This window comes from Thermomyces lanuginosus, assembly GCF_041956635.1.
Source record: "Thermomyces lanuginosus strain ATCC 200065 unplaced genomic scaffold VTN49scaffold_42, whole genome shotgun sequence".
Lineage (NCBI taxonomy): Eukaryota > Fungi > Ascomycota > Eurotiomycetes > Eurotiales > Trichocomaceae > Thermomyces > Thermomyces lanuginosus.
In genome coordinates this window covers 673792-698028 of record NW_027192376.1, presented here as the reverse complement: position 1 = coordinate 698028, position 24237 = coordinate 673792, and the positions used below count along the sequence as shown (strand labels likewise).

The 24237-nt window shown below is 51.0% G+C and overlaps 9 protein-coding genes across 9 annotated transcripts; 5 read left to right on the top strand and 4 right to left on the bottom strand.

The window, feature by feature from the left end:
* Positions 1–209: 209 nt before the first annotated feature.
* Positions 210–2844, bottom strand: VTN49DRAFT_6986 (uncharacterized protein; the record flags this gene model as incomplete). The annotated part of the gene is made up of 4 exons (XM_069415204.1): positions 210–2078; positions 2129–2441; positions 2498–2647; positions 2708–2844. The coding sequence occupies 4 exons, from the start codon at positions 2842–2844 to the stop codon at positions 210–212; spliced, it is 2469 nt and encodes an 822-aa protein (XP_069265026.1).
* A 523-nt stretch (positions 2845–3367) lies between these two features.
* VTN49DRAFT_6985 (uncharacterized protein) lies at positions 3368–4495 on the top strand (the record flags this gene model as incomplete). Its single annotated transcript, XM_069415203.1, has 2 exons — positions 3368–3375; positions 3424–4495. 2 exons carry the CDS (start codon positions 3368–3370, stop codon positions 4493–4495), a joined length of 1080 nt encoding a protein of 359 aa, XP_069265025.1.
* Positions 4496–4627: 132 nt separating this feature from the next.
* Positions 4628–6531, bottom strand: VTN49DRAFT_6984 (uncharacterized protein; the record flags this gene model as incomplete). The annotated part of the gene is made up of 4 exons (XM_069415202.1): positions 4628–5381; positions 5441–5678; positions 5739–6164; positions 6285–6531. The coding sequence occupies 4 exons, from the start codon at positions 6529–6531 to the stop codon at positions 4628–4630; spliced, it is 1665 nt and encodes a 554-aa protein (XP_069265024.1).
* A 447-nt stretch (positions 6532–6978) lies between these two features.
* Positions 6979–8349, top strand: VTN49DRAFT_6983 (uncharacterized protein; the record flags this gene model as incomplete). The annotated part of the gene is made up of 5 exons (XM_069415201.1): positions 6979–7086; positions 7142–7202; positions 7258–7730; positions 7786–8058; positions 8119–8349. 5 exons carry the CDS (start codon positions 6979–6981, stop codon positions 8347–8349), a joined length of 1146 nt encoding a protein of 381 aa, XP_069265023.1.
* A 1220-nt stretch (positions 8350–9569) lies between these two features.
* On the top strand, positions 9570–11932 carry VTN49DRAFT_6982 (uncharacterized protein; the record flags this gene model as incomplete). Its single annotated transcript, XM_069415200.1, has 2 exons — positions 9570–11504; positions 11558–11932. 2 exons carry the CDS (start codon positions 9570–9572, stop codon positions 11930–11932), a joined length of 2310 nt encoding a protein of 769 aa, XP_069265022.1.
* Positions 11933–12451: 519 nt separating this feature from the next.
* Positions 12452–14089, bottom strand: VTN49DRAFT_6981 (uncharacterized protein; the record flags this gene model as incomplete). The annotated part of the gene is made up of 1 exon (XM_069415199.1): positions 12452–14089. The coding sequence occupies one exon, from the start codon at positions 14087–14089 to the stop codon at positions 12452–12454; it is 1638 nt and encodes a 545-aa protein (XP_069265021.1).
* A 1739-nt stretch (positions 14090–15828) lies between these two features.
* Positions 15829–17034, top strand: VTN49DRAFT_6980 (uncharacterized protein; the record flags this gene model as incomplete). The annotated part of the gene is made up of 4 exons (XM_069415198.1): positions 15829–16227; positions 16292–16361; positions 16416–16628; positions 16691–17034. The coding sequence occupies 4 exons, from the start codon at positions 15829–15831 to the stop codon at positions 17032–17034; spliced, it is 1026 nt and encodes a 341-aa protein (XP_069265020.1).
* Positions 17035–18478: 1444 nt separating this feature from the next.
* On the bottom strand, positions 18479–19709 carry VTN49DRAFT_6979 (uncharacterized protein; the record flags this gene model as incomplete). The annotated part of the gene is made up of 3 exons (XM_069415196.1): positions 18479–19335; positions 19392–19524; positions 19581–19709. 3 exons carry the CDS (start codon positions 19707–19709, stop codon positions 18479–18481), a joined length of 1119 nt encoding a protein of 372 aa, XP_069265019.1.
* A 2042-nt stretch (positions 19710–21751) lies between these two features.
* On the top strand, positions 21752–23902 carry VTN49DRAFT_6978 (uncharacterized protein; the record flags this gene model as incomplete). Its single annotated transcript, XM_069415195.1, has 4 exons — positions 21752–22192; positions 22250–22578; positions 22636–22707; positions 22765–23902. The coding sequence occupies 4 exons, from the start codon at positions 21752–21754 to the stop codon at positions 23900–23902; spliced, it is 1980 nt and encodes a 659-aa protein (XP_069265018.1).
* Between the last annotated feature and the right edge of the window lie 335 nt (positions 23903–24237).

Below are 24237 nucleotides of genomic sequence, written 5' to 3'. Positions count from 1 at the left end.
CAATTGGGTCGATGTAGGAGCAAAAGGCTGAGGGGCAGGTGGTTCTGAATGATTTCCTAATTGGGTAAACTATTGGATGTTTACTTCAGATAGATTCCTGGTTTACTCTTGACACGAACAAATCCATTGTATACATTCCGTGGAATGAACTTTGTGCTAAACTCTACTTTCTAAAGGATATTGATTTTCCCCAAGGGCCACAAGGGGAATTAACTCGATGAAGGAAAGTTCTCCTTATCAATGGCATGGCTGATGAACCGCGCAAACCGTCCCACCCGGTCCTCGTACTGCTTCGAATTCTCGATGCCGCGCAAGATTCTCTTGATGCCAATGCCGATCCGCTGGTCGTCGACGATACCTCCAATGTTCTGTAGCGCGCGGTTGATTTCCTCCGGGGTGAAGGACTCGGTTTGCTCCAGGATGAACCGCAGCTCGTCGTAGGTTTCCACGTTGGGAACCAGAATATTCGCATCGAACGAATCGTACATGTCTAGCTGTTTGAGCACGGCGCGCTGTGTGGTCGTCGCGATGATCAGTAGACGCCGCCCGCTTGGTGGCTGTTGCGTCAGGGAGACCATCAGCGTCTGCAGGACCATATTGCTGAAGCGCGGGCCGATCGGCACCCAGTCGATGATGCGCTCGATGTTGTCCACGACAACGACGCTCGTGCGGCTCTTGTAAGCATCGGAGAACACCTTGTTGATGTGCTGGACTTTGGCCATTTCCGTGTAGCCCTTCATGTCCTCCGGGCTGAGCAGCTTGACAAATGGGAAGCCCGAATCAATTGCGATTTGTGCGGCCAATGCTGTCTTGCCGCTCGCTGCAGGGCCATGTAGTAGCACAGAGACCAAGGGAGTGGTTTCAGCCACTTGCTTGACAAAGGATTGGCCCTCCCGCAGGATCTCGTCAATTATCGGCGAATAGTGGATGATTCCGTTCTGGATGCACCGCGACAGCTCCTCCTCGGAAACGCCAAACGCAGGCTTCACTTCCTCAAGGGCATGATAGAAATCTTCACGATTGACTTTCAAGTTCACCACGTCGTCGCTGATACCCGCCATGGTCCCAACCTTGACGTGTCGGCTGAAGGCGAACGACGACGCTGACTTCACTAAACCACTGATCTCAGCTCCCGAGAAGTTCTTGGTCAGACGGGCCAATTCGGCGATGTCCACATCTGGACTCATCACATTGTTCTCCCTCATCTTCTTGGTATGGATGTTCAAGATCTGGACTCGGCCCTGTTCATCAGGCAAAGAAATCTCCATATGAACTTCCAAACGTCCCGGACGCAAAAGCGCCTCATCAATCATATCCTTCCGGTTGGTCATACCGATCAGCAGAATGTTGTTGAGTTGGTCCACACCGTCCAGCTTGGAGAGAAGCTGGTTAACGATGCTATCACCGACGCCTGTGCCACCACCGGCACCGCTGCCTCGCTGCTTGCAAACCGCATCAAGTTCATCAAAAATAATAATATGTAGCCCGCTTTCATCTCCTTTTTCTTTATATTCCTTCTCTGCGTCTGCGAAAAGCTTGCGGATGTTCTCCTCCGACTGACCCACATACTTGTTCAACACCTCAGGACCGTTGACGACCTTGGGTTCACGGGCATTCAACATCTTGCCAATCTGCCGGGCAATCAATGTCTTTCCGGTTCCCGGCGGCCCATAGAGAAGGATACCCTTCACGTGCGATATTCCGAGTTTCTCGATCAGACCTGGAGGAAAGATTCGCGAGGCAAACGCACGTCTGAAAATAGCGCTAAACTCCTTATCCAAGCCACCAATGCCCATATTCTCGAACTTAAAGTCTGGCTGAATGATCGAACTGGCGGCCGGTCTGCGGCTCGATGCCTTCAGGTTGATGCCTGTTCGAGCATCTTTGAAGAAGTTGAATATCGTGTGGCGCGTCACAATGCCCCGGGCGGTTGGATCAGTTTCAACCTTTGCGTCGGATGACTGCTTCTCGGAGGTCAAGTCGACCAACTGTACGGTCTTCACGGTCAGGAGCAGCGGGATGCTCTTGTGGTCCATCAAGATTTTTTGCCCCGGTGCAAAGATTTGATTTTCGAACGTCTTTGGGAGGTCAGAAACACCGCAGCCCAGACTATTCGAATGACACTTACCCTCGCGACAGCTGCGCCCAGCTCATCTTGATCGTACGGGACCTCTGTCCTCTTCTTTCCCGCAAAGCCGATTTCAACATCGGCGGATCCAAGATACGCTTGCCCACCACGACTAAATGGGTCATATATCTCTGCCTTTACTGAGTCGATCAACGCAACTCCCGCCCATGATCGTTGCGGATCCGACATGCTGATGCAACCCCGCGGAAACTGGTCCAGGGGGCGGGCAGAGAAGACGTATAAATCGTTTATAAGAAGATAGATATCAGACCCATCCCGTGTTGGAGGAAAGTCCTGAGTCGAAACGGCCACCCTGGGCAATATTAGCTATCGATGGGAATGGAGATGGGTCAAACGAAGTCGACTGACAAATTTCCGAATGTGTATGTGTTATTGGGGCTTTTCTCTGGACGTAGAGTCCAAACATGCCCCCCGGTTTGAGGGCGTGGTGGTGCTGGACTCGGCCGCGGAGGCATACCTCCATGATGAGGAGGTCCATGATGAGGGGCGCCATAACCTCTGAGACCAGGATCGACATCAGTCATCACAGTATCATGTTGATTGTGCGATCCCCCATACCCTGGCCCGGGAACCGGGTGGTCATTCCGGCGCTGATACGGCATGCCGCCTTGAGGCATGCCCGAGTAGGAGTCATATTGCGGGGGCCTCTGGGGATCTGGTCTCGATCCGAACGGTAAGTTACTGCGGTTGAACATGGCGGGACGAAGGCAACGTCGACTCTATCAGGAAAGCGACTGGAGGCGCATAGTCGTTAGCTCATGTTCAGCTTGATTCATTTCTAGAAGTGACAATCAGAACTTACGTGGTCAAAGTCGAGGGCAAAAACGCGGGATAGCGGATAGAAAGTCTCAAGCTGATCCGGCAGCTTGAGAAGTCCTCTATAAGACAAAGGGCGAAATTTGCAAGGATGTAGAGTTAACAGGCGGCGATGATCGATTATGGAAGTGAACAGGTCATGCCCAGCTCAGCCTCAGTAGAAACAGCATCGATAGTAGAGGGGGTAGCCTGCTACGACCCTAATACCGTATCGGTACCTATCGGCAACAGGGATGAGGGCAGCTTGAGGATTCACCGCCCGCGCCCGGTGGAGTGTGGCGTCACCACCAACAACAGTGGATTACAGTGAAATCGATCGACTTTGGCACGAAAATTCGTGCCATTTAACTCCCTTTCAACGCGCCAATATTCCTTTTTTCTTTCAGTGAGGTTATTGCGATAATGCCACTGTAAGTTTATTCCTTGAGTGCCGAATCCGCACATGCTGACCCAGATAGCCATCTCCTGGGCAAAAAGTCATGGAATGTCTACAATGCCGAGAACATTGCTCGAGTGCGACGCGACGAGGCCCGGGCCAGGGCTCTCGAGGAAGAAGAGGAGCGGCGCATGCAGCAGATTGATGCGGAGAGGCGCATTCGAATACTACGTGGAGAAGAGCCGCCCAGCCCACCGAAGGAACTGTCGAAACCACAGTTAGCCACGGAGGAGCATCGGCTACCTGAAGCTTCCAGCGTCCGGAGTCGCAAACGGCGACGACTTCCTGGCGAAGACGATACGGATCGAGATATCAGACTTGCGCGCGAACAAGTAGCTGTCGAGGAGCGACGACACAGCGACATACTTGCTACGCCAAAACAGAGGGAGGATGATAACTTGCCGATAACGGATGGCGCTGGTCATATAAATCTCTTCGCCGGGGAGATGGCTCGAAATGAATTAGTAGAGAAGAAAGTAGCTGAGGAGCAAGCTGCAAAGAGACAGCGTACCCATGAAGACCATCAGTACGGGATGAGGTTCTCCGACGCCGCCGGCTTCAGAAATTCCGCTGGGCAGAACCCGTGGTATCTATCTTCATCAAAGGAGTCGCGTTCAGCGGACTACATGGGGACCCGAGATGTATGGGGCAACGAAGACCCAATGCGACGAGAACGAGAGAAGGCACGGATAGATGCGAACGATCCCCTTGTCGCAATGAAAGCGGGGGTCCAGGCCCTTCGAAGAGCCGAGCAAGAACGTAAGAAATGGTTGGAAGAGAGAGCAAGAGAGTTGAATGCACTACGGGAAGAGGAGCGTGACGCAAAAAGACATCGACGGCGGGGTTCAAGGGACTCGCTTGACAGCATCGAAAGTCTTGACTTGAACGCTACAACAGATGAGAGACAATCCCGCGATAGGTCAAGGGACCGTGATAAGCGCCATTCGAGACGTCACCGTGACCGTCATAGGTCTCACCATCGGCGACGTGAAGATCACGACCACAGACGACACCGGCACCGATATGAGGAACGTAAACACAGGTCCTCCGGAGATCATCATGCTAGAAGAGATAAATCTAGTCACCGAGGTTGATGAATCTTGCGCAAGTGGTAACTGCCCGTGGTCAAGAAGTGACCATGGGAACATCAGGAAATGATTTCAGGGGCACACCCCAATCTTCAAATCTATAGAAATCTCAAAATTTGTCATGATACCTCGTTCCTCTCACTGAAGTGACCATGTTTGGTGCCTTTTAAGGCTGTGGTCATCGATGGACCAGCGGATTTCAATGTCCAATGCACGGGCATCTTTTTCCTTTTTCTGATACCCGATCTCTCCCCTGATAACATGCCCCTTCTGCAGCGGAACAGGTTTTTCGCCCTCGGGATCAATGAGAAGTACGCATTGCTGCCAATGCGTCTCCGGGCCGAACGGTCCCGTGGTGAATGCAACGAAGCCTTCTTTTCTCAATTCCGAAGGCAGAGCGTCATCCTTGAGCTTGGCAGTCGGCGAAGTCATGAAAAAGATGTCAAACCATATCAACCAGCCGTCCAGTCGAGGCACATCGTCCGCAATGGTAAGCTCGAATGGCTTGAGAAAACTTAACTCTTTTACCGTGATTGTGTGCAATGGCAATTGTAAGAATACGGCACTGTCACCGACAACGCTCGAAGTTTTTGTTGGCGCAATGATGGCCTCATGATGGACGCTTTCGAGCATGCTGGACATGTCGAACCCATAAACGTTCCTCCAAAATGAGACGTGGGAGTCGACAAAATCGGCGTCGGCAAAAGGGGCAATCCGCAATGTCGCATGAGATGGGACCATCAAGCCACCTGGCGCGAGATAACGATCCCTGGCCCAAATCACAGAGTCCAGCATTGCTTCGAACAGTAAACCATAGCCCATCCACTCCGAAACGATAATATCCACTTGCGACACCGGCAACTTGATCTCCTCAATTTTCCCGCGGATACACCTGAGAAAATAGTCAGTTTGCAAGGATTCTAGCAGGAAGAGTTGAGTTGGATAACGTACGTAATCACGTCCCCAAATCCATTTGCGAAAACATTAAGACGAGCCTTCTCGATGATTGCGGAGTTATCGACGGCGATAACTCTTTTGGCACCAGCTTTTGCGCAGAACATGGACAAAATGCCCGTTCCGCAGCCTACATCCAATACAGTCTTGCCCTTGAAGAGCCCCTTGTGATCGTAAATGAAGTCTCGGTAGGCATCGGTTCGAACAGTATCCTTGAGCATGGATTCGTGGATTGCTATGGCACAATTAGCTATCAATTGGCATTGATCGCGACTAGAACTGTGATGATGGCTACCGTTGTAAGAATACGACTTGAAGTAGTCATAGTCCACTTCTTCGGTCATGCTTCTACTGGCACCATCTCGCGCAGAATTCATGCCTTGCAAGGGGTCATCATCCTCCTTGGATAGTTGTACACTGAGGGATTGCTGGACGGCGAGACGATAGTTGAAAAATTGCTCTTGCAGACGAGACAGTTCCTCCTGGACCTCGCGCAGCTGAGTCTCCGTATCAGTTTTTTGAACTTTCTCTGACTGCGGCCCATCCGCATCCGAAGCTATGTCGTCCAGGTTGTAGAGTAAGGCATCGTCTTCGATAACGGGCTTCAGGTAAGCTTCATCGTCAAACAGAGACTTTGACGAGACATCCGGCTTCTGTACGCCTTTCTTGACCTCAGAGCGGATGTAATTAATCAATTTGACGGTGCCAAAGAAATCCAAGCCTGTTGGCGTCCCTCTAATTAGCTTAATCCACCAGAACTTTGCGCTCCATGGCCGCGAAGTATCAGCATGGATACGATGTCATGCTGAGCCATGAGCACAGCACACTTTTGAGTACACACCGAGGTCCTTCTGCACCTTTGCCAGGTCGAAGTTGTACCTTTCCTTGGTATCCTTCAGCAAAGAGCGCACGTCGGGATAGATATCGTCGCTGAACAGGCCAATGATGGATTGCGACTCGTCCTCTGGCTCGATATCCTCCCATCCATCATCACCACCATCGTTAGTGGAGCTGGTACCATCGCTTATGTCGGACCTGGCATCACTAGGTACATCCAAAGACGCCCTGGAAGAAATAGGGATGGTCATGACCTTTCGATTTTCGAATTTCCGCGCTCGTTCGTTAGCTTCGCTGTAGTACCTAGGTACTTCGTACTTGACACTTATAATGCCTTCGAATTTCAAAACGTCTGTGCAGTACTTGGTAGATGTTAGTTCGGCCAGCAACAAAAATTCCGCAGGATGCCCCGCTATCAACTGCAAATCTGCCGTTGGTTCCCGCAGCCCGCTAACCAGTGAACCATCGCGGAGTTCCCCATGGCTTCACCGCCTAGGGCACGCTGCATTGTTTGTGGTTCACAGCGCTTCTTCTATGCTTCCTAGCATTCACCAATCAATGCGTGATTGTATTTTCGTCCTGTTAAGATTCTGACTGATGTCTCCCAGAGCGAGACTGCCATCTCATTCTTGATTCGTTCCCTTCACTTCTCGCGAAACATCCGGACGGTGCCAATATCCTGCGTGTAGCCGTTCGCAATGTCGTTTCTCTTCAATCGCAGTGCTCGGCCACGGTCTCCCTCAGACCTGGCGAGGTCTACCAGGGAACTGTTGGCAAAGCTACAAGACTCTCCCGGCTCCCCAAAGGTAGAATCGATTGATGACTGACTGACTGCGGATCGCGAGGCTAACCGGTCGGCAGCTGGAGGAGGATATTGGGAAACATCTATCGCAGATGAAGCTCATTACACAAGGGACTCCAGGTTTGTTGCCATTGCCGCGAGGAAGCATAGCTAGCGGTTGCTAATTCCCTTCCAGAAGTGGACAGCACTCCTGCGCTGGTTCGATCGCTGTTCGAGGCGGCCATCAGAGAGGATCTCCTCTACCAACTAGCACGCAGCATTCGCAAACTTAACTTCGAGGCCCGGAAGGATACTCAGACCATAATGACGCATCTACTTCGCTACAAACCTACGGATGCTCCCGGGGACCCCCCCGCCGTCAACTACATCGTGCATCAACGGCCAGAGGTGATCATTGAGCTCTGTCGGGGGTTTGAGAACTCACAGAGCGCGCTGGCGTGCGCTTCCATTCTCAAGGAAGCCATCAAATTTGACGTTATCGCTGCATTGATCCTGTACGACGAATCCTCCGGCTCAGAGCCGGCCGTCCGCCTCAAAGATCTCCGCGCCGAGCAACCGCAAAGTGGGAATGGCATCTTCTGGAAATTCTTCGATTGGATCGACAAAGGCAGCTTCGAAGTCAGCGCGGATGCCTTCACCATTTTCAGGGTAGGAATAATCCCCTGCAAGGATCGGAAAACCGCGTCGCTCACCCCGAGGGTAGGACCTCCTCACCCGCCATAAGTCCCTTGTGTCCTCATACCTGGCCACCAACTACGACTTGTTCTTCGAACGTTACCATCGCATTCTCATTCAGTCCGACTCTTACGTGACCAAGCGGCAGAGCATCAAACTACTCGGTGAAATCCTTTTGGATCGAAGTAACTACAACGTGATGACCACGTACGTTGACAGTGGCGAGCACTTGAAGACGTGTATGACGTTGCTCCGAGACGATCGCAAAATGGTACAATACGAAGGCTTCCACGTGTTCAAGGTTCGCTGCCAGTGGTCCCGTTTATCTACAGAATTTGTTTTATCTGACCGACTATTCCAGGTCTTCGTGGCCAATCCTAATAAATCCGTAGCCGTGCAGCGCATCCTGATCAACAACCGGGAGCGGCTGCTCAAGTTCCTTCCGAAATTCCTGGAAGACCGCACCGACGACGACCAGTTCAACGATGAGAAAGCGTTTCTTATGCGGCAGATTGAGTTGCTGCCCAGTGAGCCAGTGGAGCCCCACCATTCATCGGGATCTCGGCCGAGCCCGAATGCCGCCGTTGCATAGGTGGTATCTTAATGCTGTGTTTAGTCTTACGACCGTGATGACTGGAATGATGCTGCAATGATCGGAGTTGCATGGCATTTTTTTAGGGCACTGTGATTGGTTGTTCTCTTTCAACAGGCGTTCTGTAAAGCGACAATGATGAGCTGGAGCAAGCCGTTTTCTTCTTTGTCCATTAATTCTGCCAGACTTGGATCCTTCTGTAGTCAACCATCTGAACTGAACTCCTTCCAAATAGTCCACCGTCTCCTTGTTGGACCCGTCCCATTCCAACTTCCACAAGCCTGAAGATTATGTAAACATCGGACCGAACCTTGACCCCAAAGGCCAAGAAAGTCAACAATGAGCTGGACGGTTGGCTAGTCACGTGATCTGTCCCTAACTCCTGAAGGAAGCTAAACTTCCTAAATTGGCTTAGTGGAGGCTGGGGACCTGAGGGTCTTGGCTGTGATTGGCTGTAACCTGGCGATTAAGTAACCATCTCTGTAACCCGTGAGTGCTAGGCATACCGAGCTGGGCAGCATAAATAGCAGGTTTCATACGCAGTGCTGTCCGAGTATTAAGCCATACTGTCTGCATTGGAATGCTAGCAGCACATTGAAAGTGATTTGCACGCCATTTCAGTCCCGCCCCGGCCCTTGCTGGCTCAAATAGTTCCAATAAACCGGCCTTGGCAAGCGGTCCCACCGTTAACCCGGCTCAATTATCCCCAACTTTCCGGGTTATATTCAACTAAGTTAAGTTATCGGAACGGTGTCCATCGCCCTGGAGCTAGTAGTGGGACAGTCTGCTTCCCCCTTGTTGAACTTTCGCTGGGCTGAATGGTTTGCCCTGAGCTGTTGGTTGAAATCGGTTAAAGAAAATTTACCCTTCCATTCTCCGCAGGCCTTGCTGGTGTCGTGTCCTCTTCCCGATCCCTTCGCCGAATCGCTCCTGTCCTGGATTAGTACATCCAACTCCAACAGGCATCATAACACAGCCAGATCGCCTCCATATCCCTCCGCGTGTGTTCGAGGATCATCCCGGAAAGAGTGTGAATGTTACCCGCCTTCCCCTAGTTGCCAGCAACAGCCGATTGTTCGAGACTTGCGAGTCAACCGCCACGTCCTAGACTCGAGTCACCACCCCAATCGCGCTGGCGGAGCCACGGATAAGAAACTGTACAAGTCCTGAGGGCAATATGGTGGAGAGTCTGTGATCAGGAATCTTGAAATCTGTCCACAATGTCCGAGTCTGTTTCTACTGCGGCTGCAAACGATAGTGCCCCAACGAGTCCGTCAGAACCAATTAAGTCCGTCCCTTCCGTCGCGCCTGTCGACAACGAACAAGGGAAAGATGGCGACTCAGAGCCTGGGTTCCAAAGGCGCAAATCCGACATTGGGGTATCTGAGCGGCCTAGTCAAGACCATCTCCAAGTGAATGGCGATCAACGGCGGCCCATGACGGCGTATGAAAGAGTCAGAAAGAGCTTGTTCTCCGACGAGCAGCGAAGCCTGTTATCACGTCGCAGCATCCCAAGCATTGTGGTGGACGATGCCAGTTCGCGACCGAGTTCGCGGTGGTCCGAGCGGAAATGGGGGGGGTTGAGGAGTCGCAAATCCACCGAATCGGTACGTGCGCGAACTTCGCCCGCACCGCAAGCGGAAAAGCCCTTTCAGGGCATTACATTAGAGATTCCAAAGGGGGACTTGGAGGAACTCGCAATGTCCTCGATGGACTTCTCCAATGCGGACGGAGCGTCAGGCGACAAACAGTCCTTGCGGTCGGCCCCAACTACCTGTGAGACCCCGACGCGCACTCAGACTCCATTACCGCGCAAACGGATGTCAAACTCTCTGAAGGTGCGCCAGTCAACTGTCTCGTCAACACGCGTCATCTCTGCGGACGAGGATCTACTATCCCGCCGGGTTCGATTAATGTATGAAAAGGGCGACGAAAATGTCACGGAAGAAGAGCTTAATAGGGCCATTGCTGAAGAGAACGGTGTTTTGTGGGAAGAGCCAGCTTCAGCCGAAGAAGGACAAGACCAGCCTACAGAGTCCAATCCTCCTGCCACTGATGCCAAAAGTGTACGGTCTGCCGGCGGCAACACCATCCGAAGACAAGAGCATGAGCTCGGTGGCGGGATCGAGGATTGGAAAGATGTAGAGGCTGGAGACGTTGATCGATATGGCTTCATCGTGCCGCGGTCCTCAAAAGAAGGCCAGGATGGAGAGCCTCATCCTCTTCAAAGAGTGTCTACGAGCCTATTGATTGCTTCGGAGACGCCGCGGAGAAAACTCTCTTTGATCCGCTCCCAGTCAGCACAAAGAAGCACGCGATCGATTACCAGCAGGTCCTCCATACGCGGCAGGAAAATGTCCGAGTCATCAATGCGGCCGACTTCGTCGCAGAGCGCATACAGTCCCTCCTTGTCAAGGTCGCCGTCAAGGTTTCGATACGCAGCAAATCGATTACCGCATAACCGAGACCGCCGCCTTCGAGAGGAGGCAGGTGACATGCTTACTTTACCCTTTGAGGTTCCGAACTCTTTTGAAGATTCTCCTGCCAATCTCGCTCTAAAACGGAAAGAATGGGAGCGCGAGGAGAAGTGGAGGAAGATGGCGAAGCCGACAAAGAAGGCTAATGACGGCAGTGGGATGACTTTCGAGTTTGATACGACAAGTTCTAAGCTCATTGAACGTACATGGAAAGGCATTCCTGATAGTTGGCGTAGTGCCGCTTGGTATGCTTTCCTGGAAGCCAGCGCGAAGAAGCGAAAGGGCAGCCCGACGGCCCAAGAGCTCATTCAAGCATTCCACGATTTTCAGAATATGTCGTCGCCGGACGACGTGCAAATTGACATTGACGTTCCCAGGACCGTCAGCAGTCATATCATGTTCCGTCGGCGGTATCGGGGAGGCCAAAGATTGCTTTTCAGAGTCCTCCATGCCATGTCTTTGTACTTCCCAGAGACTGGCTATGTCCAGGGCATGGCAGCGCTGGCGGCCACGTTGCTCTCCTATTATGACGAGGAACACGCGTTTGTCATGCTCGCGCGGCTTTGGATGCTCCGCGGCTTAGAGCATCTTTATCGTTCGGGGTTTTCCGGGCTGATGGAGGCACTGGAGGATTTTGAGAGGGAGTGGTTGGGGAATGGAGAAGTAGCAGCGAAGCTGGTATGTTCCCTCCTCTAAGTCTTTTCTGCGCAGAGTAGCTCACACAATTACAGTCCGAATTGGGTATACCCCCAACAGCGTACGGCACGCGATGGTACCTCACACTCTTCAACTACTCCATCCCGTTCCCAGCTCAACTCCGTGTCTGGGACGTCTTCATGCTTCTCGGTGATCCTGATGATGATTCCGGCTCGGCGAAATCGACGACAAAGAAGAGCACGTTCGGCAAGGGTCTCGACGTGCTGCATGCAACAGCAGCCGCATTAATAGACGGCATGCGGGACATCGTGCTCGAATCCGACTTTGAGAATGCCATGAAAGTTCTCACCAGCTGGGTGCCGATCAAGGATGTCGAGCTTTTCATGCGTGTCGCCCGAGCTGAATACAAGGTGCATCGTCATCGGAAAAAGTCCGAGAAATCTGAGTGATTGAAAACTTGGACTTCTTTTCCCTTTCACTTCCTTTTCTCTTGTTATTTTTTTTCTATCCCTCTTGGTTCTTTTGTGTGTCATACACCGATACCCATGTTTTTCATTTCTCGTCCAGGTTGTCTTTGGTCCAGGCAGGCCCCCTCTTTGACATCTGGGTCGTTTCAAATGGTGCACTGCGATCTGTATTGAATCTCTTTCTATCGATTATTACTATTCATAATGATTGGATCTAGTTTACTTGATGTACTGATTCTCAGATACCCATGCATTGCACACTTTTTCCTAGTTGTTAATCCAATTTCAAATGTTTCTATCGTCGTTCAGGATTTCATTACTGGAGATTATTATCACTTGGAGATGTGATCATCCATTCATCAATAATTACTGCTTACATTATGTACCCGCACCACCTGACACAGTAGGATGGTTGTCTAACAACAGCGAACGGCAGGCAGATGAACCCGGCTGGCATACAGCTATATTTTGACATTGCGAGAAAACGAAAGCAATGAGTGTCTAGAGTTTTGTGACCTTCAACTGTACCCCATCCCGTGGCCGCAAAACCAGTCGCCACATCTTGAGTTCCTCCGGGTCCTGAACGGACTCGTCCCGCGCAAAGCTGAACTGACTGAGCAGCACACAAAGAAGGATCTTCATTTCCGTCTCGGCAAACTTGCGACCAATGCAGCTGCGAGGACCGTGCAAAAAGGTCATATAAGCGTTGGTCGTGAAGGTTTCGGGAAGGTTGTCCCATCGGTCCGGGTCGAAGACGTCGGCTGTTCGGCCCCAGTAGGCCGGCAGGCGGTTGATGGCGTTGGAGTAGACCAAGACGGTCGTGCCCTTTGGCACGTAGTACCCGCCCAACTCGTCGTCTGCCACCAGCTGGCGCACCGTCATGGGGATGGGCGGGATGTACCGCAGGGACTCGCGGCAGACATTGTCCAGGTAGGGCAGCTGGTCTGGGTCCATCTTTTCGATGTCGACATTTGCACGAGTGGCTGGATCGAAAAGGGCAGGGAAATACTTCCGGATCTCGTCCCGTAGCCGCTCCTGAATCTTTGGGTTTTTGCTCAGAAGGTGCAGCGTCCAGACAACTCCCGTCGCGGTTGTGTCGTGCCCTGCCCCGAGAAAAGTCATGACCTGGTCGCGCATCGTCTTGAAACTCAATCCAGGCTCCCCCGCGGCTTGAAGTTTGAGGTTGTCGCGGACGAGAAGACTGATGATGTCCTTCTCCGACGGGTCGGCGACGGACTGCTTCTCCCGGATGATCTTGGTGGCCGACTTCATGATGGTCTTGCGAGAAAACTCCATATCACGGTTCATTTTGATGGGTATGTATTTGGTCATAGGGAACAGGGTTTGCAACCCGTGCATCATACGTGTGACGTTGTCGAACGCGAAGACTCTCCGATAGGCTTCCCGCAAGGGGGCATCTGGGTTTTCGAGCGAGTTGACCTCAGTGCCGAAGCCAGCCCTGGCGATGATGTCCAACGTAGTTCGGTTCAACCATTCGAGGACCTCAAAAGTGCCCGTTTTTTTACCCTTGGTCTTGTTGATCTCCTTGTCCCATAGCTCTGCCAGGAGCAATCCCTTACGCCAGAAGATCGGTGATAGCGTCCTGATAGAATTGATAGAGAACCCAGGTGTGAGGGCTTTGCGCTGGTGCACATGTGCATCGCCCTCGGCCAAGAGGACGCCTTCGCCCAAAATTCGCATCATCCATTTTCTGGCGCCGACCGGTTTCGGATAGTTATACGGATTTTTCAAAAGCATGTGCTTAAGTGCTTCGTCGTCGGCGATAGACAGTCTTTCAGTGCCCAGTGGGAAGAAGTATCGGATGATCGGGCCGATTTCCTTGTGCCACTGGCGTTGAAGGGTGCCGACTTCGTTGGTTATGATGGGTATTAGGTGGCCGAGCAGAGGATTTCCAGGGACGGTTGGCACATGGCGCAGCGGCGAAACATAGAAAGGATAAATCCACGACCAATAGATCACGTATGCGGGAATTGCGATGGAGTACAGCAGAATAAGGGCCGACATTGTGTTCCATGTCGTCACTCTCGACATGACGCTGGCCGAGAGCGTCGACAAGATCATCAATGGCATGAACCGCGGGCGAAAAACCGTCCGCGAAGGTGGTCGTGATTGAGCCATGGCGTTCTAGCTCGGCAAAACCCAGAAAGGGAGTTTGGATGAATCTTGAAGAAGGATCTTCCTTTTTGAGATGGGATTATGATTTTTCCTATGAGAGAGAATGGCCAGGGAAGACCTCCAGCATTTAGGAAACCAGAGCTACATACGAGTTATATCAAGCTACAGAATGCATCACACCGCCCAGACCCTCCCTTACAACGAGCAGGGCAGAGCAGGCCAACTGAGACTTGGAAGAGTCAAATTGATCCCCTTCGGTGTCAATCACGCAGGAACTCCGACACCATGGGCGCTGTATGGGCAACGCATCCGCACAACATCTGCAGCCGTGCGGGTCAATTGGGCAGAGAATGGGTCGCGGAGAATTCCGGTGAGGCTGTAAGGTAGATCTAGTCCACGACTGAGTCGCAAGTGTGAGATGGGCCGAGCTCAGAGAAGTAGGAGGTGTGGCGAGCTGGCGTAGCGGTTCTGTAACGCAAGCTGAAAGATAAAAACGCAAACAGAATCAATACGGTAATACAGAGTATTACGACTGATTGACCAGATCCCTAGATGCCGGGACCCAGCGTTCGGCGAGACTTGACCTCTCTGGGAAAGGCGCGCGGGAATCTATTCAAGGTTATTTTGTTCAAAGTTGCACTAGGATACAGTAGGACGGCGTCTCTTCTCCACAACTGCAAAGCCAATTGTGCCATCGGGAATGGCCCAGAACGACGTCTATGCCCCTTGTGCGCTGGGTCCTGGATCATAGCCAAGTGTCCAAAACCCCCTATCTTAGACCCCTACAAACCAACCCATCCGGTGCCCTGTCCTGGGCTACACAGATTGCATCAGCCGCCCGATCCGAAGATCGCAGGCGATTCCATGTACACCGACCTGAACAAGTGGCAGCCAGCCAGCCAAATTCTCCAGATAAGAGCAATATGAACGGAGAACGGCCGATTTCTCAACAATCGGTACGGAGTACCTTCTGTACGTATCTCCAAGTCAGCGTCTCCATCCAGACCGCTTGATCGATCGCTCACTCATTGATGCTCTTGCGGTTCTCAAGCCGCCAAGCGGCGGCGGATTACGATACGTCGCACGTATCCCTTGCATCATGGCTTTTGGCGAGCTCAATCCAGATCCCCAGGCGCATATTGTTTCGCGCACGCCATGCATTCGAAAGTCAGCGGTAGTATCCAAGCATGCCTGCTCGATTCAGCTGCTCCTGCAGGATGGCACCTTCCCGATATGCCCTTGTGTCTGACTGAGTCAGAGGGAAATCGATCCATCCGTCGACACCGACTCAGCGTCTTTCATTCTCCTCTGACTCTTCCTGTGGCCTCTGCCTGGCCTGGTCGCCGTCTGCAAGGTTCCGGCCACCTCCATTCCCATGTCCCTTGGCACTATCTCCGCTCTTTTGGATTTCCAAACCCTCTAGGTTTCCGGACCTAGTGGGTCTACAGGGGCCTGCATTTGGTTAATTTTTTNTTTTTTTTTTTTTTTTCCTTGCTCTTCCTTGGCTCATCATCGTGTCCTGCACGTCGGTGCTGGATCGGAGAGAGTATATATCACTCATGATAATCTCCATCATTAGGTTAGTTTGAGTTTCTCGCTTCGAGATTCTGCTCGACAGCAGCCAGGAGCTTGCCGTCGCCTCTGCTCCCGCGAGTGTGCTTTCCAACGACATCTAGCCGTCTTCTTCACTGTAGGATCAGATACTGCTGCGCATCGGACTCAATTTCATCGTCCGACCCGCCATGTCGGAAATTCCGCTCGAAACCACCGTCACACCGGCACCGCCCATGTTTTCACCATGGGCCTTGCTCGACAAGGTGTGGACCACCATCTTCGACTATCCAGCAGAGTATTTTCGTTACAGGGTAGGGTTGACGCCCATGTCAACGCTCTCGGAGACCCTAGTTACAATTGCTCTCTACTATGCGACAATATTCGGTGGCTGGTATCTCATGAGAGACCGCAAACCTTACAAGTTGAATGGGCTCTTCATGGTCCATAATCTGATGTTGACCGCGGTCAGCGGTGCTTTGCTGCTGCTTTTCTTGGAACAGTTGATCCCATCACTTTGGGAGCACGGCCTGTATAGATGCATCTGCAGCAGTCCAGGCTGGTCTGACAAGCTTGTGGTTCTCTACTATGTAAGTGATCTGTGGACACCCGAACAATCGCATGGACTTCTGCGATTAATGAGGTCCATGGCAGTTAAACTACCTGACTAAATACGTGGAACTCCTTGATACCGTCTTTCTTGTCCTGAAAAAGAAACCGCTGAGTATGCTATCTCCTCTACAAGTTCTCTGCCGTAACGCTAACAGTCGCTGGCTAGCCTTCCTTCATACCTACCATCACGGTGCCACAGTCTTCCTCTGCTACAGTCAACTACGAGGCAGAACACCAGTATCATGGGTGCCGATCACTCTCAACCTCACTGTCCATGTAGTCATGTACTGGTATTACTTTCAGAGCGCTCGAGGAATTCGAGTCTGGTGGAAGGAGTGGATCACCCGCTTGCAAATCATACAGTTCATCTTGGATCTCGGTACGTGTCATGTTCCCTTTCTACTTCACGTGTTGCACCAATGGTGGCTAACGCTCATCAAGGCTTCATCTACTTCGCCACGTGGGACTACTACGCCGATGAGTTCGGCTTCGACAACTTGCATATCGGCAAATGTGAAGGTGAACTACCAGCTGCCATTACGGGATGCAGCATTTTGAGCTCTTACCTGGTCCTCTTCATATCTTTCTACATTTCGACGTATCGAAAGCCTTCGAGCAAAAGCCGACAAGCGAACGGAGCCAAGAGCGTTGGCAAAGATCAAGTGGTTTCCGCAAGTGGGCGTGCTGCCGAGACGCTCAAGTCTGCCCGGAGCCGATTTGGCCATGCAAGCCTGGATATGGTTGAATCAAGTACCAAGGGACAATGGCCGGCTACTCGCGAGTAAGAGGCCCCCCCTGATGGTAATGGGCTACGTTTTATGTGGGACGATAAGACGACGACCAACTGGAGGCACTCCTTTATCTTTCCCTTCTATTCTTCATAATACTCTATTCCTCTGGGTTAGCTTCTGCCTCCTAGAAGGGGCAGGTGGGCTTCCCAAATAATATTCTTACCCTTGACGGTGTCCATTCTTTTGTGTGAACGATTCCTTTCCGCTTTAGACCTCTTGTCATGTCAATGCTAGTGCTCTGGAAAGCAACAATTCAAGATATTCATGCTCAATGCATGCAATCAGGGTGAAGTCCGTTACACTCATTTAGCATAGCTATTCTCACTTTTATCCGGTAGGCAGTTATTCATAGATCCATGCAATTATATATTGCTGCATCATTTATGGCTGTTACTGTGCTTGCATATTTACTTCCCTCGGCAGTATATGCTCATTCAATATTGTGTCGAGACTTCATCATGTCAAGATATTGAATACTCTTTCATGGTATCAAATGGTTCTTATAACGCGTTGTGGAATCTGAAAACTCGATCCAGAATCGTACTTGAATACGAACTGACCCGGTCTCGGGAAATCTGACCTCAATTTTCTTAAGACTTCCAGCCTCTAACCCAACTAAGAGGAATGCATTTTTCATGGTAACAGGAGCCGCCTGGGTCAATTGGACCCGGAACTCCCGGAAGGTCACCCCCTTGCAGCGATAAGGAAAAAAAAAAGGTCCGATATTTATTCATATCATAAAATCCTACGAAATCTGCAATTTGCAAGGAATTGGTCGCTTCGCAGTTTGCGTCTTGCACAGGTTTGGTCGCCAGATGGATCCAGTAGTTTTCTGGGTTTCAGGGATTTGAGTAAGACTTGCAGAAAGTGGGCACAAGCCACAGCGGGTTCATATTCTTCGTTACTTGCTACAAAAGCCACATCTCGAAGTTTGCCGAGCTGATCCATTGGCTCAACAGGTAGGTTATTCTTGAACCTGTGCCGCCGGGCCCTGTGGATCTGGTGCAAGGATCTAGTGCAAGGATTTAGATGGACTCGCGTATTGTACACTGTGTCCAACTGAACTTGATATCTACTACCGAGCAAACTGGGTCATAAGGTACCCCTAGACGACTCATGGAGACCGATTTGTTGTGGTACCTGTACTAGTCTGTGAGTGATGGATAATCAATCAACACTGGCTATTGTTCAATACCCTGTCCCAGGGATTAATACTCTACAAATTGTAATAACATGCTCATTGCTCAAAGAACTATTCTATTTAGTAATAGAAACTGAACAGTATGCAGGGCAGCCAGGTTCAGTGCATGCAAATCTGAAATATACGAGAAAATCTAGCATTACCTATATAATAAAGTAATCACCAGCCGGTTCTAAGACGGATGACGGTACTTTTGAGACATTGTGCAAAAGAAAACTCAATGATTGACCAGGATCATCACCACCAGTCTCGCCGGAATGTGAGAGCATCTGTGTCCGCAGTGAACTCCCCATGCAGTCGGTCCATTTCTGCCAGGCTTTTTGCGATTTCCATGCCCCGCTGTCGCTCTTGCTCCACCTTTTCCCAGGTCCATTCTTCCCGTCTGGGTTGCCTGGGATGATGATTAGGGAGATCCCTATGTTTCCAATTACGCCCTCTCCGTCCTTCTTCTTCCCCGGCGGCTTCCGTCTCAAAGGTCAGGTGTGACCTCAACATTGCCCAGATCGCCTCCATTCTGTCGATGATCTTGAAGGGGATATCGTAGTACTCTTCGGCCTGCTTGCTGAACGTGAGTCGGCCCAAAGGTTCGTTCCGCAGGCTGGTGATGTACTCTTCTTGTCCGGGCCTCGGCGGGAGTAAGCCGGAGACCTGCAGCATGATCTCGGGAGGCACCGTCCTGCGTCCCTTTTTCCACACACATTTGCTCAGCGCCGACGCGAATATGGCGTCTTCCTTTCGTGCAAGATCGCTGAGCTTGCCTTGGCGTGGAATCAAGTGTTGTTCCTGAGGCCGCAAGAAAGTGAATCCCCTCGGTCGAACGGTGTCCTTGCGAACAAAATGTGTCACCGTGTAGATCCATTTGTCGTCCCAGGTCAGGATACGCGTCCACATCTCGTAGCTTTGAAACGGTTTCACTTCCTTGCGGAACGTGCAGCTGACGGCGCCCAGGGCGAGCCCAATCAGGTCCTCCGACACGCCCAGGATTCCGACACGACGTCTAGCATTGCGCGCATAGTCAACACCCTGGGAGAAGAGAAAACACATAAGATGGCAGCGGGCGATATCCAGGTCTGCGAAATAGGTGCTATTTGACTCTGCTTTTCCTGTTAGAAATTGGCGCAATAATTCTGACGAGAAAAGTGATGCTCACTGTGCAAGTTGTAGTCTAACTCTCCAATCGAGTTTCCAGAAGAAACAATCAACGGTTGAAAGAGCTGCTCTGGAGAGAGATTCTTTGCTCGATTGGAACGTAGTAAATGGCGGTATCCTCGCAGAACTCGAATCTAGTTCTCGAGATCGTTAATCTGTGCTTCCGCTTCTGCTGAGGCGCGCAACGTACATGCCATGCTAGCGGAACAGTCTTGAAGTTGCGTATAATGAGGAAGATGATGAAGGCTCTCCATGACCATGTCATGAAGGTGGACATCCAGTGATCGTCCAAGTGAAAGGGCTTATTGCTTGACTCCATGATGACGACTGATCACAGAGCAAACATGCGCTGTAAAATCCTTCGAGTAGTACTACTGGAACAATAGAACGACTGAGCCCGGTCTAGGCCAGGCAGGTTTCTTCCCGAGTCGGAGACATCAATCCAACAATTGTAATGTACAGGGTACAAATTCATGGGAAAGATGAGCCGTCTTGCTTTATATGTGGAGCAGAATGCACGCCCGACATACCGAGAACGGAGTAAAAATGTATCCGCCAAGTGTACTAGGTAGTAGATACATCCTCGCGAGCCCTCCATGATTTTAAGACAATCATCAGCAATAGATTTGCCAAATGGAAGGGAGTGGCCGAGAACCTTTCCCAGTGATCTCGCTGCCGCCTCATCCCGAAAACCCGTTTCTATCAAGTACGGATACATCAACAATGAGGTATTCGATGTGTTGAAGTTAATAACATTAGGCTTATTCCGGCGATGGCGCTGGACCTTGCAGATACTGCTGCTCAATGTATACTCCACCAGCAATGCAAAAATAGGGTTCAATCGGCAACAAGGTACTGCTGTTCCGCCAGCCGAATGAATCATCCACACATTCAGCTTCAACAAAAGCAATTGGAGACGCGAGAGCCACGGCAGTGATGCCCGTATCATTCAACCCATGTGCTCTGTACCGATCATATGCTCGTGCCGTTGGCCGAAATTCTTCAAATGTCTTATCTGCAGGACAGATTTGAATGCATATCTCGAGCCAGTTCAGCCGATGGGCAGGTGGGTACCACGGTGGTAATGGGAAATACCGTATCATTCCCTGTCATGACGGTACGGGAGGATGAACTCCACAGATCCGTCCCTAGCCCGGGATTAGAATAGGCACTCAGCTAAGCCAAGTTCTCCATAGTGATGGGTTCCTCCGCATATTCTGAACTTCGTGGCTGGAGCTGGCCCTATCCGGATCCAGATCGGGTCGATCCGACGCCAGGGAAAATCGGAAATACAGGGTTAGTGTTTGCGAATCCGGCTAGAGTGCTTACATGATCGTATGCGATTGGTTGTTGGAGGTGTTTGATTGTCCGGTTGTACCTCTGTTCCAATTTGAACACGTCCTCCATCTCCTAACCTCAATCTTGCTTTTTCTTGTCCACAACACCGCTCTTCCAATGACGTCTACAATGCCTTTTCAAGCGCTCATCCTGGTCGCCGCAGTTTAAATGATACATCATAAAGCATGATCCCAATTTTTTGCCGAGGAATTTGGAATAGATTCCGCTGTTTCCAACTCTAATCGAGACAACTCAGCTGTTCGAAGAGTCCGCCCAAAGTCCTAGTACTCCGTGCTCCGTTCAAGAAAACGACTTCATGCTGGAGCCAAAGATTGGTACTTGGTGATCTTTTGCTGTTTCCAGTCAATCTTCCATGTTGTCGCCATCCTGACGCATGGCTGTGCGATTGGAAGCTAAAAAGGAGATGGTTCATTTCGACAATCTTTGGGTAATAATTATCGATCATCAAATGGTTGGATTACCATAGGCTGGTGTTGTCAGGCACGATTTCATATTTACAATTGCCTTGAACAGCTACGAATTCCAGAAAGGGGCTGATCCTCTACCCTTACATGTTATTGCTGAGTCTCTTCTTAATGTGAATATATCATTGTCTGCCACTGTAACAGTAAGAACCACTATCGTGCATGGAGGGTCTTCTTCCATAGAGGTTATCACTTCCAATTACCCTCCGTTCGACTATAGGCGCTGAGATTGAAGGGGCGTAGGAAGTTCTAAGCATCGTATCTCCGTCGTGCTGATCTCGGGAGAAGCAGTGAAACTAGCAGTCCGGCTGGCTGCAGCTTGTCCACTATGCACAAAGCAAAACGCACTTCTCATGTTGTCCATGCATTTGTCGAAATTAGGGCAACCATTTTCCGCCAAAACTTCTGCATGAAGTTTGATTTTTTGAATTGGTTACTCGAACCATAATCCTATCCTTTATTTTCTTTGGGCGAATACCACCAAGCTCAGCATTCATCGGCGGCTGTTCATTGCCGTCGAGCCGAGCATACCTCCGATATGAGTCCACCGTCACCATTGTCCCCGGTTCCGGAAGCTGTCACAGAGGATGGTAGCCGTCGCAGTGATCGGTCCGCTGATGTTCCAGAGGAGACTTCCAGGGACGACTTGAAGGAGAAAGAGAAAAAGGAAGTCGAACCGGACAAAAGAGACTCGAAGATTGATGATGGCTTTGCTGACACCTTGCCCAACCTCCCTGACGCGAGCCAGGAGCAAGATGATTCAAAAAATCAAAGCGATTCTGTGCCCACCGTAAATGTCAATCTCCGGTCTGACAGCCCGCAGCCGCAGCTTCCGTCATCACCTGATCGACAGTCACAAAGAACAGATGGCAAGAATGAAGAGCCAGAGACTCCGAGTACCACAGTTCTAGCGCTGTTGGTTCTCGGAGTGACTCTCGCGGCCCTCCTTGTCTCCTTGGACCGAACGATCATCACAACGGTGACTGCAATCTGAGGCAAAGCTGGACAACACGGTTACTAATCGAGTACCTCCTAGGCCATTCCTGCAATCACAAATGAATTCCATTCGATCTCAGAAGTAGGCTGGTACGGTTCCTCCTATCTGATCACGGGTTGCGCGTTGCAACCAACATATGGTCGAATCTACACGCTCTTCGATGTTAAATGGACGTTCCTCCATTCCGTTGTGGCGTTTCAGCTAGGGAGCCTGATTTGTGGAGTGGCACCAAATTCAACGACTCTGATCATTGGTAGAGCGATAGCAGGTTGGGGGAGTGCTGGGATTACAACAGGCTCTTTCACAGTTATCGCCCATGCTGTTTCTCTGCAACGTCGGCCACTGTATATGGCAGCTATCGGGGCAATGTACGTAATGGGAGCTAAGTCTCATGCTGTCTTATGGGACTAACTACTTCGTCGCAGGTATGGTATTGGCGCAGCTGGTGGTCCGTTGCTTGGGGGCGTTTTCACCGATCTGGTGACATGGAGGTGGTGGTTAGTACAACGTTAGCGTATATACGTGATTGATGCAAATGCTGATCAGATCTGCAGTTTCTACATCAACCTTCCTGTCGGTGCGGTCACACTCTTTGTGATTTTGTTCCTGTTCAAGCCAGCCAAGGTTGCAGGGTCCAAGGGCAGCTACTTGTCCCGTCTCAGGGAAGTCGATAGCCTAGGGACGACACTCATACTCGGATCTTTCACGATGCTCTTCCTTGCCCTACAGTATAGCAACGAAGGTTATGCATGGTCAGATCGGTTAATCATCGGACTCCTCTGCGGATTCGGCGTTACCCTCCTGCTTTTCATCGCATGGCAGGGGCACCAGAAAGAACGAGCCTTGATTGTTCCGACAATCTTCCTGAAACGGACGGTGATGGCGGCTTGCTTTTCTGGCTTCTTCATCTACGCTGTCGTGGTTGTCCATGGCTACTACCTTCCCCTGTGGTTCCAAGCAATCAAGGGGGTCTCAATCGCCCGATCCGGTGTTGATTTACTTCCGTATATTATCCCGAACGTTGTATTCTGCTTGATCAGTGGAATCCTGGTCTCCAAAATTGGATACTTTACACCACCCGCCATTATCGGCTGTGCAATTGCTGCGGCGGGATCAGGACTGATTAGTACCCTGGAAACCACAACTGGAACGGTTCAGTGGGCAGCATATCTCTGTATCGCGGGATCTGGACTCGGAATTGCTGTTCAACAGAGCTATACCGCCGTCCAGGCTGTACTGGCCTTGGAACAAGTGCCCATAGCAACGGCGGCGGTCACCTGCTTCCAGAGCCTCGGTGGCGCGGCCTTCATATCGGCCGGTAACTGCATCCTGTCAAACTATCTCAGACAGTCCAGCAACGACCTGCCTGGCGCCAGCATCGAGGCAGCTATTTCCGCCGGAGCCACGGAGTTCCGAGAGATGATCCCCAGCGAGATGCTGCCGAGCGTGCTACGAGTGTACAACGAGGCTCTGCAGAAGGTGTTCATTTCGGCCATTCCGCTGTCTGGTCTGGCATTTATATGCAGTCTGTTTCTCGAATGGAAGAGTGTCAGGCGTCCCGAAAACTCGCTTGGGGCGCTAGAACAGTCAGCAGTGCCAGTAGCGGTGCCGCCGACGGACGATGTCGAAGCAAGAGCCTCGTCGATGGGACGAGCGTCCATAGAGAAACAAGGGCAGGAAGAAAAACAGTGACTCGCAGACCGACTAGCCTGATGATGCCCATAGTCCTTTCTTTCCTTCATGTGTGCAAAGTTGATCAAAAGGTGCTTTAATCGCTGTACTCTCGCTATCAACACTTTACACATGTAACAGTTACAATCCATATTGTTTCGTTTCTTGTCTGGAAATCAAACAATGTCTCTCAACTTACGCTACGTACTAAGGTATCGGGCTTGGATCAATTGCCATAGATTCGAGTTAGATTCATTTCTGTAGTTTGATGATCATTCTCGTATGTACACGTCTGCAAGCTGAAGATCAGTAGGTATCGTATCGTATCAAAGAAAACGCCCTGAATCCGCTTGCCT